Below are 19,643 nucleotides of genomic sequence, written 5' to 3'. Positions count from 1 at the left end.
TCTCGCCTTTAACAAATGCAACATCTTTTATTCCAGGTATGAGTTAGCTTATTTCATCAGAACTTTAAAAATCCTTGACAAATTAAAATTTTGTTTAGTGTCTTTCCTGCCTTATGTTATGAGAATGAGAGAATTCCAGTTTCTTTGACCATCATATTTCTTGCCAGGTATGTCACGTTTAATTCCTTTTGAATTTTATTGACCTCTATCTTTGTGGCAAAATTGTAAGAATTTAATATTGTTGATAATTTATCAAAGATATCCTTTAATATAATAAGAATTTTCATCTTTAATTGGATTATCCTTCTCGGAATCAGATATTTCTCAAACTTTACTCTTTATTGCTTTTTCAATCTTATAAATTTTATTTTTAGGATATTTTTTTTCTTCATTAAACGTTTTCCTTTAAAGGTGATTCTCAAATATTGTGTAATGTTTCATGAATAGATTCAAAGGCCTCCTGATTAGAGGTCTGAATGGGGCGGGTTTTTGGACTAAAGCCCGACCACCCAATGTTTTAAAAAAATTTAACCCGCCCGCCCATTAGTCTAAAATTTTTTACCCGCCCGCCCATTATTTATAAAAAATTTTAACCCAAGTCCACTTATAAAATTTAATAATGGCCATTCTTTCAATTTTTTAAGCATCTAATAAAAATATTTGAGCATTACACCTCTACAAAAAGTTTATAATTTAGGAAATTAAATTAAGCATAAAAAAAATATTCATTTAAATTTTGAACAATTTATTTGATCAAACTGAATATTTATGAAATAAATATAAAATTGATATTATATGTAATTATAATGCAAAGATAATAATGAATCGACATTTTCTGGATTCAAACACGTTCTTCTTTGTTCTAAAAACCTTCCAGCAATGCTAAATCCTCGTTCAGAAGCACTAGTTGCAGGAATTGCCAAAATTTTTATTGCTAGTCTTGATAGCTTTGTCAAATCTCTTGTCGTTTCCACCAAAGTAGGATATTCGTCTGAAGTATATCCTCTTCCTGCAAGTGAGATCCGGATGTCCCGTATGAAATATATGTAAAACTCTTTTTTGAAGTGAGTACGAAGATTAATCTGTCATTCCAAAATAAAATATCGTGCTATTTTCGTAATCGTTTCATGCTATTAGGAATAGTAACAGAACAAATTACTATACAGTTTTATAAACCAGACCTCGAGTTAATATTAGAAACAGATGCATATAACCAAGGATTTGGAGCTGTATTCATGCAAAAATATGATAATGGTAACGAATTTCCTAGCTTACACCTCAAGAACTTTACAAGACGCTGAAATGAATTATTCTACAATAGACAAAGAAGCAAAAGTAATAATAAACAGCGTAGAAAAATCTCATAACTATTTGTATGGACGAAAATTTAAAATTTGAACAGACCACAAACCTTTAATAAAGATATATGGTAATAACAGAGATTTAAGCTCATTAACAAACCAAAGATTATTACGTTGGGCTTATAAATTATCTGCATATGATTATAATATAATGTACAAGAATGGCGCTAATAATATAATTGCAGATGCTTTATCGCGAAACCCATAGAGAAAAATGTAGAATAACAAGTGAAAATAAAACAGTAAAATATATAAGAAACCTTACTTATGACACATTAACTCTATCAAGAAAAGAAATGGTACAAATATACAAAATCAAGCACCAGAATTACAAGCTTTTAGAACAAGAATAGATGAAATAGAAAATGATGACGGTATTTTATTTTGAAATGGCAGATTAATCATTCCGTACTCACTTCAAAAAAGAGTTTTGCATATATTGCATACGGGACATCCGGGTACAACAATTAAATCCATTACGAGACATTATATATGTTGGGAAAAATAAAGATGTCGAAAAAATAGTAGTGTTTAGTGTTGTTAAATGGCTCGATTTGAGCCGATTTTTAAAAACGGCTAACTCGATATTTTATCCATAAAAATTTTATGCAAGCCTAACGACTTCGCTCATAGATAGCACAAACATTTAGACATTTATTAGTGAAATTCCGAGGCTTATGAAATATTTTTCTATTTAAAATATTGAGTTAGCCGTATTTAAAAATCGGCTGAAATTGAGCCGTTTAACAACACTAGTAGTGTTCTTCACTTAAAAAAACGATTGGTACAATAAAAAAAGAAATATTGTTATTGATCATTTAATTAATTATGATTTTTCTTTAGTTTGTTTTTGAACAAAAATTTTAAATTTCCATAACCCGCCCGCCCATTGTTTAAATTTCTTAACTCGCCCACCCGCTTGCCAATTCTCAAAAAAATTTTACCCGCCCATTTGCTTGCCCACTTAGAGGCCGAAATCGCGCCCAATGCAGACCTCTACTCCTGATTATAGGTCATTGGAAATATAAATTCTTCAGGAATGTCTTAGCCAAATTTACTTAACTGGTGGAGGCACGTATTACATATTTTTTCCTGAATATATAAATCGCTATTTATACTAAGTATCTAAGGTAGTACAGGATATAAATTCTTTTTAAAATTTTTATGTTTTGGTTTATTCACAATACACCTTAGCTTATCTTATAAAGGTTTCATTTATAAAAATTTCTTTATTTTTAAAGGCATGTAAAAATATAAAATTAATTTTTAAAAAAATTTAAGAAAAATGTTAAATAAATTAATATTATTTTTTTAGAATTTGCGAAAAAATATTAAAGTAATCAATTAATATTTTTAGCAACTGCGATTTATTGATTAGGGTTTTCACGATTTATTTAATCAGCTTATTTTTTTAAAAAAACAACTGACTTTTATTTTAATATTTTTTTCAGTGTTTAACATTTGCTCAAAATTCAAAGACATTGATCATAGAAATCTTTTTTGCTCAAATTCATTTGATAACCAAAATTTTATAAAGTAAATTTTTAGTTATATATATTGATTAAAAAAAATCAAATTGAAATCATAAATTTTTAGCAAAAAAAATTGACCTTCGAAAAAAACTTAAATTTTGTTGATTTGGTTTTTTTATTAATTTAAGATTATGACAATTCCATAAAAGAATCTTAGGCCTGGTTATAAATGTGATTTTCGATTTTTCCCTTAATAATTTTATTGTACTTCTTTAAGCCTACTTTTTATTCGTGTGCTAGTCAGATTTTTTAATTATTTTCACTTTACATTTAAACAAAAAAAACTATTAAAAATTTATATCCTGCAAATATCTCAGGGGAATGAGGTTTACAAATTATATAATCAATTTTGCATGATATGTTATACATGAGTTGTAAGCAATTTAAAATGACTTTTATCATATTAAAACTATTATATATAGAAACATCTATTTTTTAGAGTATAAAATTCGCAATATTTTTTTTAAATAAATATCCAGCCATGCTAATTGCTGAAGAAATTATTAAAAAAATACTAAACGAATAATATTTCTTAAAAAATTAAAAATTGGAGATCATATTCATTTCGAAATATTAATTTCAAATTTTCTACTGACCATAAGATGACTTATATTTTTAAAAAAAAAAAATTTGATTTTTTCACAAAAATTTTCAATTATTGACCTAATATATTAATATTAGATTCAGTATTCATCTAATTTAGTTTAAAATTAAAAACTAATCATTTAACATCAAAGCTAAAAAAGATGATTTTTAGACCTTTAACCTCGATTATCTCCATATAGTTGTTAATGATCTTGAATTTTGTTTATGATTTAATGCGAACATATATAACCAGCTTACAACTTTTTATAGAAATTGAAAGGGATCGGCCGAAAATCTTGGTTTTCTTGCTCATTTAACATGGTATAACCCCTATTTTCCAGGTTAATGATATCTTGTATTTTTTTATTTTTTGAATAGGTACTGCTAAATTTATTTATAGGGGAGACCGGGGATAGTGTGTTCCCGGGGTAAGTATTTCCTTCTCAAATAATTTAAAAATTAATAAAGTTTAAGATTTGTAATTTAAGCCAAATATGTATTATAATAAGGTGCTTAAGTAGATCCAAAATTGTTTCGGACAAAATTGCTCATGAAAAATTTTAAATGCAAATTTAAGTTTCAACATACCCAAAGTAACTTTTTTAAATTTTACATTTTCACGAATAACTTTTTTTATATTGTTCAGACTTAATATAAATTCTAAATGATAAAAAAATCTCCATTTTATCATATATAAAAATATTGACAATCATTATGTTATTTTAATATTCTAAATTTAATTTTTAAATGATCCTGTGGACCTGGGGAAGGTATTAGCGGGGTGCGTCTTTTCCTTTTACATACATTCATTAAAATATTGGTTCTGATTTTGTAAAATGGTTCGAACATATATTAGAAAAACTAACAAAGAAAATAATGATAATCAAAAGGCAAATATTCTTCAAATGCTGAAATATTAGATACCTTTGACAGTTATAACCATGAATACGAATTTAAGTTATGGGAGGTATATTTATATATTTAAATTAGTATATATTTAAGAAACTAAGCATTAAGAGGTATAATAAATTGTTCAAAAGAAATGAAGATTTTCAAGAGCGATATCTTTACAGATCAGTATTTTCTCCTATTCAAGAAGCTAAATTAACAGATTATTTAATTAAAGGATCAAGATTATTTTCAGGATTATGCCCTAATCAAGTATTTTAATCCTTTGTTATATCATATATCTCTGTAAAATGATTTTTTTTATAATCTTTAATTTATGCCATGGTATTTCTTTAGTTAAATAATAATAAACTTGAGAAAATTTTTTTAAATTATTTACATTATATGTTAATGAAACATCTTTATTAATTTTAAAATACTTTAAAGTAAGAATTTAACTTATACATTAGAATGATATTTATTTAAGTGTGTATGATATATATGTAAATAAAATGATGCTGCCATGTATATATATATTAATTTTAAAATGATGCTGCCATGTATTAATATTAATTTTAAAATGATTTATTCAATGTAGCATTATATATATTATATCATGCATTAAATCATATCTTACCTATATATTAAAGATTTAATTATGTGTGTATGATATATATTTAAAATAAAATGATGCTGCCATGTATATTAATTTTAAAATGATTTATTCATTGATTTAGCATTAAATTATATCATGCATTAAAACATATTTTGGTTCTTACCTATACATTAGAGGTTTAATTATGTATGATATATTTTATTATATTAATTATTAAATAAATTCAGAATAAAATTTAAGAATTAGGATTTTAATTAGATTGCCTTAATATATAAATAATTTAATGTCTTATGTTTAAATTTAGGTTAGAATTTTAGCTTATCAAATGGCCAAGAGGTATAGTTTACAAGTACCAAAATCTTGTGAAATAACTCAATCAGCTGGTGAAGACTGGGTTGGAGCATTTATTAAAAGAAATCCAACCATTTCTTTGAGAACACCAGAGGCTACAAGTATAGCCAGGGCTACCAATTTTAATATGAAAATGGTTGATTTATTTTTTAATTATTTGACTGTCACGAGGGAAAATAACTTTCTACCATGTGATATATATAATATGGATGAAACTGGTTAATTAAAATATAAATGATAGCAAATCTTTAATATTTTCATAGGATTAACAACAGTTCAACGGCCTAATAAAGTTTTTGCAAGGAAAGGCGAAAAACAGGTTCTGGCAATTACTACATCAGAATGTGGTACACTTATGACCTTGGCAATTGCTGTCAATGCTCTAGGAAATTCTATTCCACCTATGTTTATATATCCCAGGAAAAAATTTTATGATCATTATTTAAGAGATGGCCCTGTAGGATGCATTGGCGTGTCTAATGGTTCTGGGTGGATGCTGGCTGAAGATTTTATATATTTTTAAAATCATTTTATAAAATACACTAAGCCCAGTCAAGATAAAAAAGTTTTGCTTATATTAGATAATCATAAATCTCATCAATCTATTGAAGTCATTGAGCTGTGCTCTGACAGTGGTATAGTTCTATTGACTCTCCCTCCCCTCTTCACCTTACAAAAAAATAGCCAGATCTAGGGCTAATAATCTGAAAAAAAAATCAAACCAACAATAAAAAAAGTTTAAATATGAATGCTGGCAAAAAAGAATTTTGTTTAGTGTGCCACAAAAACTATCAAACTCACCACCATAATGAAGATTGGATTGTCATTTATGGGCACATGGATCATATTGTGATTTTAATCCATTTTTTATATGTAATAAATGTGTTGTATGTTAATATTATATGTTTGTTGTGATTTTTATGATTTTTATATGAAAAAAATGAATAAAATGCTTAGAAAATGATAGTCTAAAACATGCCCCACAAAAGGATAATACATCCCCCGTCTCTTTTTCATGACTCAAAAATTTTCATTTTTTTTAAATTTAAATTTAAAAAAATATATAATATTTTTTTATTAGATATTAATTTCTACCGTAGATAATTATATAAAGAATAAAATAACATCAAAATTATTTTGATAAATTATTTCTCCTCCTTTTCACAGCCTCTCAATTTTTTATGGACAATATAACCCCGGTCTCCCCTAATATATATTTGAAAACTCGTGAATTTTGGAAAGTGTCTGTGGCCTAGTCGACAAGAGCGTCGCTTGCCAAACCAATGGTTCTAGGTTAGAATTTGCGCAAAGGTCATGTTTTTTTCCTTAATCCAACTTGGTAGTTCCATCCTTGGAGGATGATAATATAGGAGATCGGACTCGAACATGTGATTCCGTTAATATGTTAAATAATAAGAAGGTCTTACAATTTAATAAATTTTGGTCGGTATTTAGCAAATTAGGTTGTTATTTAGAAAATTACTTACATTGACTATGCAGTATCCATCATTAACCTACTTTCCAAATCTTATATGGTAAAATTAACCTTATAAAAATCCTAAATTTAAGCTCATCTATTAAAATTTTTTTTCTTTTGTTCGAAAACAATGTTGATAGTGCTAATAATTTCTGGAGGCGATCAGATCCGATATTACCAATATTTAATAGATATCGCCCGATTACCAATCCGATATATCTGATTTTGCATTCTCTAAACATGTTAATCGTTTTTAATTAGGTGAGCCACCAATTAAAAAAAAGATAGCAGAAAAAAATACAAGAAAACTAAGATAAATAACAAAAGCCTTAAGCCTTGTATTAGGAGCAGAAGATTAAGTAGAATATAATTAAAAGGATGAGATTGTCGAAAATTAAAAACAAAAAAAAATTGCTTTGGTGAAAAGATCCAAAAAACTTAAAGTTATGTCATCCCCATATTTAAAATGTGGCGAATAATTATAAACACTGTTGATAATCATAGAAAAATTTTATTCTTAGAATGAAGCAGGTCGTGTGATGCTAGGCAGAAAGGGGGAAAACAAGGTTCCACAAAATATTAGTTCCAAATAATTTGAAAGGATTTAAAGAAGTGTATCTTAATATAAAAGTCAGCTTTTTGAAACCCGGATTTATGCAAAAAATTAAGTATTAGCTGGATCTAGCAGAACTCATGTGTCTGTGCAATACATCAAAATTTAAAGTTGATGTATATCGATGGTAACCTTGAAAAATTAACAACTAAACAGGGTGAGCCATTATAAAATATATTAGCAAAAAATATATGCAACCCATCACTCTATAGTTGCTATTTGGGTGAATGCGATTATTCCCCCAGTAAGTTTTCAATTCAAAACAACTATAAATATAAATTTAAAGAAAGGATATAGATCATATAACATTATAATAATGAGCATCTGTTGATAGGACCACCCTGAAAACATAAAACCGGCTGAAGAGTTTGTAAATCTTTTTACAGAAAAAATTGCACCCATTTTCAGACATTTTTTTATAACTTCGAGAACATACTGAAAACACAAAACCGGCTGAAGAGTTTGTAAATCTATTTGACCCATTTTCAGACATTTTTTTATATGTTCGAAATATAAATATATTGATAATGTGGCTTTTCGGAAAATAATTCTTTGGTGATCCAAGATACTGCTGAAGGATTCCATTGGAATAATTATATAGCGACAATCCATTCTATGGTAGTTTATAATAATAATGTTGTTAAAGTACAAAATATTAATTACATCGTTCATAATTGCATTATCATGACATTATTGCTGTTCATTTGTATCACAATTGAATAATAAATTTTTTGACTGATATATTTGGCCACAAACTTAGCAAAATATATTAATGTACTGATGACAGCCGCACAATATAAAAGAAAAACTTTATAAGTCTATGTTTTCGTGAATCGGACAGCAACATCATGTCTTGGAGGCACATTAAAAAGATTGGTTCCACGTTCCAGCCCATTTCTGGGCAAATTATAAAATCGATTGATTTATATAATTTTGTTAAAGAAATTATGTTAGCTATTAATTACATATGAGACTAATGGAAAATATAATGTAGAAGATATGAAGTGTAAGAACAATTCAGACAAGCTCCCGCAATTCCCGAAATTCAAAAAATGCACATGATAATTCCTTTGGGTTTGAATAAAATTAAAAGAAAATTATATTCAGAAGTTGATAGTCATAATATTGATAAATTATATATGTAGATGAGGATAATTATAAAATACTCGATCAGAAAATTTATTTAATAAACATAAAATGGAATAAGATTTTTTTAAAAAGGCTTTTCTCAATATCTATATTTATATATTTAATATAAAAATTCTATCCAAAGATATCTAAAATTAAACAATTTGTCAAAAATGCCTCTTTTTATGGACCTTTAGAGGCCCGTATGTCAGCCGCTGTTCAGAATTGGTAGGTAATATTTTATTAGTTATAATTAAGGATGTACCGATATTTAATATCGGATCGGGCCGATATTTCATCCATTTTAAAATATCGGTTATCGGCATATATTATAAAATTTTCCGATCCGATAAATGGCGTTTTTAACAAAAATAAAATATAAAATTTTTTAGAAAAAGTTATATCTAAAACCATTTATTTTTATAAATAAAATCGAAATTCATTTTTATTTTTAATTTTTTTAATATATTAATTAGTTAATAAACATTCTGCCATATAGTAATTTTTTTTCGCATTCTGATTAAAAGTGTTCAATAATCTTCAGAATGTGTTTTTAGTGATGCTAGAGATAATGACATCTGATAAATTGGAAATTTTGGTATTTCTAAAAAGAAATCTTCGATATTTTAATTTTAAATATTAATTTCACATTTCATAATATATTTGTTTATTACTAATTATGTAAATAGATTAATGTTATTATTTATTATATAAATAAGTAATTTATATCAATAAAAATATTTTATATACTTTTAGAATTGCAATTGAATTGAATATAAACTATAACTGATCATTATAATATATTTAAATGACATATGTTATGGTAAAGTAAAATTATAGATGTTATACTAATAAAAAGTATATTAAAAATTAAAACCATAGGTATCTTTACAGAATACAAAATTAGATAAGATATCGGATCGGTTATCGGCCGATATCAATTTAATATCTGGAATATCGGATCGGCCTCCAAAAAGTGGTATCGATACCCCCCTAGTTATAATATATGCAAACTTTAGTAAAATTTTTAGAAAATCTGATGGGGTCGGGTTGAAACTTATGCTGATTCTCTATGGGAACTTTTGGATATGGGTGATTGATTCCACGTTAAATCGACCAAAAAACGAGATTTTCGGCCGACCATCTCAAAAATGAATGAAACTTGGCATGTTAGTTATTTATGTTGTAAATGTTAATAATTTAAATTTTAGAGTGATAGCTCAACCAGATCCAAAGATATACGCCTTCAAAGACGAAAATCGCGAAATGCGAGATTTCATTAAATCTTGTTATTTTAAAAAATACTTAAGATAGTTACAAATTATATATCAATTTATAGCCCTTAAAATTTTACGTTGGAAAATATAAAAAATAAATTAAAAAATTACAGGTGTTATCTTATTTAAATAAAAAATTAACATTGTTAGGAAGGGATTTTTTTTGGGTGTTAATATTCACTAAAAATGTTATTACCTTTATATTAAACGATTTAATAAAAAATCTCGATAGCCATTTTTGTTTTTGTTTTTTTAATTTTATTTGAATTTATATTATTTTTATAAATAAAAAATGCAATATAGATGGCGTTATATTAAATTTTTTATAATATAGAATTTTTAATAAAAATATGTATAGTATTATGATTAAAATTAAAAAATCAATTGAGTATAACCAAGAATGATGTCCTGGGGCGATATATAAGCAGGCAGCTCATACAGATATTATTTTATTGACGCTATATTGTAAAATAAACATATTTTAAAATTTTATATTCAAACTATTATAATTTTGCGCTTATTAATAGAAATTCCTAAGGCCATAATTTGTAGATATATCCTTTCATTGTTGTGGATCTACTATCGTTATTATTTGAAAATAACGATTTTATCAGCTTATTTTATTTTTTTTATTCCTATCATCGCTACCAATCAATCATCATATATTTCAAAACTTAAACATTTTTTACAACCAAATGTATTTATGATAATTTGTGATTCTCTGAAAATTATGCATTTATAATCCAAGACGCTGTTCAAGGATTCCACTGGAATAATAATCAAGCCACTATCCATCCTATGATAGCATATAATAATAATGGCAATATAGAAAACCTTAATTATGTGGTAATATAAGAGTCACTTCAACATAATGTTATTGCAGTACATTTATACCAGACTAAAATGATAAAATTTTTAACCAATCAATTCAGCAAAAAGTCAAATAAAATATATTACTGCTCTGACGGATCAGCTGCGCAATATAAAAACAGAAATTTTTTTATAAATCTGTGATATCATGAATCAGATTTTGTAGCAACTGAATGGCATTTTTCAGCTTCATCCCATGGAAAAGGTCCATGTTATGGCCTTGGCGGAACATTAAAAATATTAGCAGCACGTTCAAGCCTTCAGCGCATCAGTTCTGGACACATTTTAATGCCAGTTGATTTATATCAATTTGCAAAACAAAACATGCCATCAGTAAATTTTACGTATATAACCAACGAACCATACAATTTACAAGAGATTAAACTACGAGAAAGATTTAATTTCGCTAGTCCCATTCCAGGAACTCGGGAAATACATGCTATATTTCCTTTAAGTTTAAGTAAACTTAAATCAAAAATATATTCATATGCAGAGGACTTTCAAATTAACAATATCTCAAATGCCGATAATTTGTCTTTTGCCGATATTAAAGGATTCGTAACATGTGCTTATGACGATTTTTGGTGGTTAGCCACAGTACTAGAAAAGAATGAAATTACTGAGGAGATATATATTTCCTTTTTACATTCCCATGGACCATCACCATCCTTCTTTTAGCCTTCAATTGCGGAAAAGATATGGTTACCCATTAATCAAATAATAACAATAGTAGATCCTATTACAGTGACAGGACGTACCTACAAATTATCGTCTCAAGAAATTCTATTAATAAGCACAAAATGAGATAAGATTAAAATAAGAGGTATTTATTTTTATATTGTTAGTGTATAAAATTTTAAAATATGTTTATTTTACAATTAGCGTCCTAATAAAATCATATTTGTATGGGCTGACGGCTTATATATCGCCCCAGGACATCATTCTTGGTTATACTCAATTGATTTTTTAATCACAATACTATTCATATTTTTATTAAAAATTATATATTATAAATAATTTTTAATATAACACCATCTATGTTGCATTTTTTTATTTATAAAAATAGTAAAATTCAAATAAAATTTTAAAAAATTTATTTATTTCTAATATTTCAAAAATAAATTTTAATAAATGACGAAAAATGATTTAAAAGAACATTTTATTTTTACATTATAAATATCTTATGTTATTTTATTCTTCAAAATTAATAAATTTAATTATTATATATAATATTTAGGACACAGCCTAAAACGTGGTTGTGATTAGTATTGTTAAACGGCTGAGCCAAGCCGGCTTAGCCGAAAACTCAGCCAGTTTTTGAGCCAAAAATTCGGCTCAGGCTCTAACCGGCTCATTGAGCCGGCTGGCTCAGCCGTTGGCTCCCTGAAGCCGATTATTGAGGCGAAATTTATTTATTTGAGATTAGTGTTAGTGTTGCTAAACGCTGAGCCAAGCCGGCTTAGCCCTAAACTCAGCCAGTTTTTGAGTCGAAAATTGACAAAGGTTCAAGCCACCTCATTAAGCCATTTTAGTCGGCTGGTTCGAGTCGGTTCAAGCCTGCTAAGGAGTTGCCTCAAGCCGTCTTAGCCAAAATTTATTTTTGTTGTTAAACGGCTGAGCCCTAAACTCATCTAGTTTTTGAGTCGAAAATTGACTCAAGCCAGCTCTTTGAGCTAAATTAGTCGGCTGGCTTGAGTCGGCTCATGACTTGGCTCAAGCCGACTTTTGAGCAGAAATTTATTTTTTGTTAGTGTTGTAAAACGTCGGGCCAAGCCGGCTTAGCCCTAAATTCAGCTTGTTTTTGAGTCAAAAATTGACCGAGGCTCAAGCCAAAAGGAAGCTCCCATAATTAAAAAAGATCTAGGACACATATTGCATCGGTATGGCAGACTCTTGTTTTTTTCTACCCGCATTATGAAGTTTCAAAAAGCGTATTGTATTCCTGACGATAATAATTGGTTATTTAGACAAAACTCATTCACAAGTTGCTTTATCATTTTGAGTATAACACCTACTTTAAAAATTTCATTTTAAAAAAAAAATACTATGGATATTAAATAATCGGAACCAGCTGCTTTAAAATATCTTTAAAAAAATGATATATTAATTTTTTTAAAAAATAACATAAAAATAAGGATTGATCATTTTTTATATTTTATATTTATTATTATATTGAATTTGTTTAATGTAATTTTTTAAATTATTATTTTATACTAGCTGATAGCCCGTCAAGAATGACGGGTAATCAGAATTTTCTCCATATGGATAAATAATAATTTTTACCTTCATTTGACGATGGATGAATCAGAATAATAGTCAAATGAGAGAAATAGATTATCCGTATTCATCCTTCCAAAAATTCTATAAATTTTTAGAGAAAAGGCCAAATATATTATGAAAAATATGTAATAGAAAAAATATGATTTGTGAGTTATGATATATATCAATTATTTTAAGAGATTTTCCACATCCAAACGCAATGGTTTTTGCTCTCTCACTTCGTTTAAAATCTACATTCTCAAAAAATAACTTAAATGCTTAACCTTCCTAAATACTCTTATAAAAAAAAGACCTGCCATCATAGGTTGAATCAATTATGAGGGCACCTAATTATCTCACGAACACTGTGGTGGTATCCACCCCAGAGCAATGGGCTATTTAGAAGATTATTGGCAAAAATAATTGTCATGGGTCAAAACCCAGGGTCTTAAGTTATTAAGTATACTTATTAGGATTTGGTATTAAGGGAGTAGACATAGCTTTGCTTGCAATTTGTATTCTAAAATCCTTTTCCTAACATAGCTATTATCAAAGTAGACTGTAAAAATGCTTTCAATAGCAAATTTCGTGAACATTTCATAAATTGTTTTATCCCAAATTTCCTGTTTAAAACAGATACAGATATATCTAAAATAATATCCAGATACAGATAATTTAATCAAAAATCTATCTAAATATAGATACAGATACACATTTTTAAATTTAGATACAGTATCTATATACTTGTTTCTATATACTTTAACAACTCTGGTATTTCCAATTAATATTTTTTATAACAAAATTAACATTATAAGATATTTTATAAACAAAATTGTAGTATTAATAGTACATTTAATTCTAAAAACTAACCCTTCCCTATTTTAGCAACACACCTTTTGCACATTGTATTTGACGATTATACCCTGTATTGTTTAAATAACTGTTCAGAATTAGTGGTATCCAATGCAATAATAAGTGTAATCATGACAATCACTTAGCCTTTAGAATAATTATGAGGCTTTTTGCATTTCGAAAATTCAACAGAATCTAACAAAAGTGTAAAATTTAACTTGATGTTGATCCGATAATAAAGCTGTGATCTCTTATCAGATCTCACCTAAATTTGTGATGTTCTATTTGAATTGTCCAATATATCTTTAAGGCTTTAGTAAAGAACAATCAGTTTACCTAGACAGAAAAATCAATAAAGTGAGAGATTTGTATTCTACAATTGTTTAAGGATATGCAAGGTATGTTCTAAATCTCTTTATAATTTCTAAATGAATGTTTATTTAATATTTCAAAAAGCTAAATTATAAAAGCTTAAGAAGCTAGGAAAATAAATAAATTTTGATTCATAAAATTGAAGGAAAATAGAAGTCAGACTGGTATCAAAGGAAATTAATTCATTACTGCCTTAAAACACAATATGCAAATAGGTTAATAGATGCTAATTGAGATAATTAGTAATAAAAATACTATATAAATTATATAATTTAGCCTTTATTATTATCTTATCTGGTAATATTAAAGAAAAGATAACTCACCTGCAGACCTTCTCCATTATGTTAGTGTATTAAATGATTTTGTATCTGACAAAAGCTCAATGTGCATCTTGCAATAAATGGGATGAGGAAATACATTGATGATAAAAATGAAATTAATAAATGGCTCATGATTTGAAAGAGTTCCAAAATTGTATTAGCATAATTCTGTGCATCACTATCAAATGCAAGCATAGCTTTCAGAATGTCATTATGACAGATTTGGCTGAATGTCTTATGAAAAAACATATTTCCAATTTGATGATTATAAACACAGTGGAATTTTATTCATATATATTAAAAGGTTGCTGACAATTACAGGTCTGCAAACAATATAAAGAAAACATTTAATTAATATTATTAAAAATATTGAAAAATATTCGTTATGGTGAATATTGTGTTCTTCCCATTATCTTTTTGGTCTACTATCCCAATTCATGGATTAAATAACTCATCATGTTTGAAAAAAGGAACATGTTACTTGCTATTAAAAATTGTTAATACTAACATTATATATAAAAATAATATATTATAGCTATAATTTTTTATTTTTAGCAACAATTGATTTTAAATTTTGATCAGATGAAAAAGAGTGTTTAGTGCTCAACTCAGCTTTTGCTTTGCTAAAAATTATTCAACAGGCAAAGGAAGGAAGGGTTGTATTATATATAATAAATAAATAAAAATTAATTAAGGTAATTTATTTATAATATTTAAGGAATGACCTTTATTTATAAAAAATCTTATTAGATCATCTTCATAAGAATCTTCATTCAGATCCTCATTTATATTTATCAGAATTTAACCTAAGTTTATATTTTTATTAAGTTTTTTTAGATTTGAGCTGCTAGACAACAAGGTTAAAATATTTGAATTAGGGAGCAATCCAAATTACAAAGTGTTAACTTATTGCCTTAAATTTTCTTTATTTGTGTTAAAAAAAGTATTTCATACTTGGGACATGGCAAAGTTATATGAACTTCATCTGAAAAAAAAATACTTTTGACATCTTATAAAATAAATTATAATATAATGCCATCAGTAAAATAATTAAAATTGAGATCAGGATTTTATATCCTGATACATGATAAACATTTTATTTTCTATAATGATAATTTCAAGATCAGCCAATATATAAAAGTGAAAATCGAATTCGTAAGCATAGAGTGAAAAGGTAATGAGTAAATATAAGCTTAAAATTAAAATGAGTCTTATATAATTTAGTAAAGTATACTTTGTTCTATAAAATAGCATAATTTAATTTGATATTATATAAAATAATTTAAATGTAATTCAAATTAAAAGATATATTATATTGTTATATTCATGATATAAGATACTCATATAGCGTGATTGCCTAAAAAAAATGTTAATTTTAAAATAAAAATTAAATAATCTTAACCGCATAACATATTTTAAATATATTATTAAGAATATGAATGATTACGTTACTTTATATCTCGCTAGCCATGATCGAATGTTATTGACAGACATTAGTTATAATTATGCCCCATATAATCATCATAAAAATTAGATTTGAATCGTAAAGTCGATCGTAAATTTGTCCATTTTCTGATTGGTCTATTATATCGCGGTAAATAAAATTATTTAAAACATTATGTCTAATATCATTTATAAAAATTTTGTTAAATAATTTAATATTATTTATGAATATTTTGTAAAATTAATTTAATGTTAAAATTTATATATATTGCGTTAAATCCTCCAAATACCGTGGGGTAGCTTGGAAACCTGATTAATCGAATACCTTAATAGACTGTTTCAGACAATCATCGTTAATAAAAAGCAAATCAGGCTTAGAAAAAATTTGATTTTTTATAAGATATGACTATATATTTTTTAAATCTTTTGCTTAAATATTTATGATTTGTTTAATTTTAGGAATAATATCAATCAAGTTAAGAGTTATAGTTTGAAGAATTTGAATAATTATTGATATTTCTTGAATATGTTTCTAAAAAATATTATAATTTATTCTTCAGTTTATGTAATTAGAAAATTACTTTTTTACTGCAATTCATAGAAATGTATTATAAAATATTTTGAATAATATATAAAGATTTAAAAGCTTAAAATAAATAATCGTTTCTAAGAGTTTAAATTTAGGAAAATTAATTATTCTTAAGAGTTAAAATTTATAAAAATTTATATTTATTTGCAGTTGAATATTAAAAATTATCGTGATTTCAGGAGTAGAGATAAGCATTTCTTTTATAATTCATGTAATTAGAAATATATTATGTAATATTTTTAATAAATATAATAAGGATTTTGTAGTAATACCACTACTATTATTTCAATTTATTTCAAACATCAAATTTATATTAATTAATTTTCGAATATTCTATTCTATTTTTATATATAATATCTATAAATATTATTTTATTAATTTATTAATTTATTACATTTCCTTCAAACATTTTAAAGTTAGATTTCTTTAATAAACCTCTTTGTAGGTTTACGGTTTCTTGATGAACAACGTAATGTGGTATTTGTATTTGTATTTGTATTTTCTTCATTCACTGGCACAACCATTTCTCTAACTTCCAAAGAACTTTCATGATTTGGGATAACTAAACGATTTCTTAACTGATCTGCATGCTTCCGTAATGTTTTCCCGGAAGATTCAACAATATAAGAATAAGGTTCTATTCTTTCTTTAATTACTCCCTCTCTCCAACCATTGGTATTTTCATTATTTAACCATACAGGTTGTGAGATTTCAAATTCTCTTTCCTTTGAATGTAAATCATGATGAAGGTTTTGTCTATCATTGGCCTTTACTATTTTGTGTTCGGCATTTGGTTGGATCCAATCCAGACTTGTTTTCAATTGCCTCCCAAACATAATTTTAGCAGGAGATCTCCCTGTGGAGCTATGCTCTCCCAATCGGTAGGTTGTTAAAACCTGTGTCATAGCTTCTTCGGGATCGCTAATTGAATCACTCGTCGCATAATACCGACCTTTCAAAGTTCGTACTGTACATTCAGCTAATCCATTAGTTTTTGGATGATAGGGTGCCGAACGTATATGACGTATATTATTTAAATCACAATACCTACGGAATTCCCCAGATAAGAATTATGGTCCATTGTCTGACACAATGTACTTTGATATTCCAAACCTAGCAAACCATTTTTTTGGTCGTTTTATCATAGCATCAGCAGAGGTATTTTGAATTAGATCAACTTCTAACCATTTGGAGTAGGAATCGACACCATTTAGCCAATATCGCGAATCTACTGGTCCAGCAAAATCAATATAGATTCGCTCCCAAGATTCCTTCCCAACAGTCCAAGAATATAGAGGTACTTCTCGAATACTAGGTCTATTTTTCTAGCATCCTGAACATATTTTGATAAAATTTTCTATATCAACTTCACATCTGGGCCACCAGCAATACAATCTAAAAATAGATTTCATTATATTTTCTCCAGGATGTCCCCGGTGAATCATTCCTACACTGCATTTCTTAATTTATTAGGAATAACCAATCTCCCATTCCATTCTATAATATCACGATCGACAGAAAGCTCTTCCCGTCGATTATAAAAATTAACTATTTTTTTATCTTTATGACGATAAAAGTTTCGCCAACTTTGCTGAATATGTATTGCTACTTTTTTTTAATATTAAATCTTGCTTCGACTCTTTTCGTAGCATATTTTCTAACAATTGCATATCATCCAAATTAATACTTCGAATATCCAAAGCATGTTTTGAATCTTGATTCTCTTCCGTGTCTAATATCGGAAACCTTGATAATGCGTCGGCGATTACATTTTTATTACCAGGTCTATATTCTATTGTAAAATCATAAGAAGCCATCTTCCAGGCCCAACGTGTCAAACGATTATTAGAAATTTTAGGTAAATCGCGTTTCTCCCCAAATAATCGCTCTAATGGTTTATGATCAGTTCGAAGTAAAAAAATTTCTACCATAAATAAATGAAAGAAATTTTTCAATACCAAATAAAAGTGCTCGAGCTTCTTTATCAATTGGAGCGTAGTGTTTCTCTGATTCTAATAAGTACGTGACGCGAACGAAATAGGTTTTGTCCTTCCATCTACTAATTGATGTAACAACACAGCCCCTAATCCTGAATCAGATGCGTCGCATTCCAAAATTATAGGGAACTGCGCGTTATAAGGAATTAACGTTTCCTCTGATGACTATAATTTCTTAACCTCATCGAAGGAATTTTGTTCATCTTTCGACCCGCCAAGGTACTTTCACGCTCGTTAATCTATGTAATAGCGCCGCTTTACAATGTAGAGTGCGAATAAAACGTTCATGATAATTAACTAGTCCTAGAAAAGATCTAAGTTGTTGTATATTTTTAGGGTTAGGTGCATTTCGGATAGCCTTCACTTTTTCCGGGTTAGGGTGTATACCTAATTTATCAATTATCACCTATAAAAAATGGAAATTTTTGTAAAAATCTCACTTTTGTCAATTTCGCCTTAAGACCTGCTGCATGTAATCTGTCTAACACTATTCGCAAATTATTTAAGTGCTCCTCATCATTTCGACCAGAAATAATTACGTCATCTAAATAGACACCTGTTCTAGGCATATGTTTGTTTATTTATTAATATTAAAATAATATTGATTTTTTTAATGTATAAAATATATTATTGATTTTTTTTTATTGGTTTTTAAAAGAAAATAAAAGTTTGAATTTTGGAAAATAAAAGAGTATCTCAAAAGTGGTGCCTCTAATTTAAAAGATACCTGTATAAAAAAAAATTAATTCGGAACAACAATGACTACTATTACGAAACAGGCCAAAGATTTATAAAAAGGAAAAAGGAAATTCGTAAAAATAAGGTAAAAGTTTATATTTTTGTTGAAATTTTATGTATTATTGTGTATTAGGGATTTTCGTAATAATTTCGATATTGTATATTTTATCATTTAAGTCAGTTAAAATTTTTTTGATAAAGTTATTGATAAGTTTATTATAGAATTAAAGAATTTGAAATTTGAAAATTAAGAGTTTAAATTAAAAATAATTTTAAGGAAATGCTAAATCGCAAAAATATTAAGACCAACAATTATTTTGAGGTCAAAAATGTTGAGCCGTTAAAAATGTATTTTGAAATATTAATGGTTTTTAT

The 19,643-nt window shown here is 27.0% G+C and overlaps 1 protein-coding gene across 3 annotated transcripts in view; it reads right to left on the bottom strand.

Moving 5' to 3' along the window:
* The window catches only part of LOC135931483 (uncharacterized), a 187,143-nt gene extending 171,085 nt beyond the window's left edge, over positions 1-16,058 (bottom strand). For 2 of the 3 annotated variants that reach the window (XM_065468621.1, XM_065468622.1), the window contains exon 1: positions 15,954-16,058. In XM_065468621.1, the coding sequence (XP_065324693.1) occupies positions 15,954-15,995 (42 nt within the window). In that variant the 5' untranslated portion in view covers positions 15,996-16,058. The remainder of the gene's footprint in view (positions 1-15,953) is intronic. The other variant, XM_065468619.1, reaches the window with a different exon arrangement.
* Positions 16,059-19,643: the final 3,585 nt, after the last annotated feature.

The sequence above is a fragment of the Gordionus sp. m RMFG-2023 genome, chromosome 1 (assembly GCF_954871325.1).
Source record: "Gordionus sp. m RMFG-2023 chromosome 1, tfGorSpeb1-WG-v2, whole genome shotgun sequence".
NCBI lineage: Eukaryota > Metazoa > Nematomorpha > Gordioida > Chordodea > Parachordodidae > Gordionus > Gordionus sp. m RMFG-2023.
Note: the sequence above shows the minus strand (reverse complement) of the source record. Positions and strands in the feature narration are given on the sequence as shown.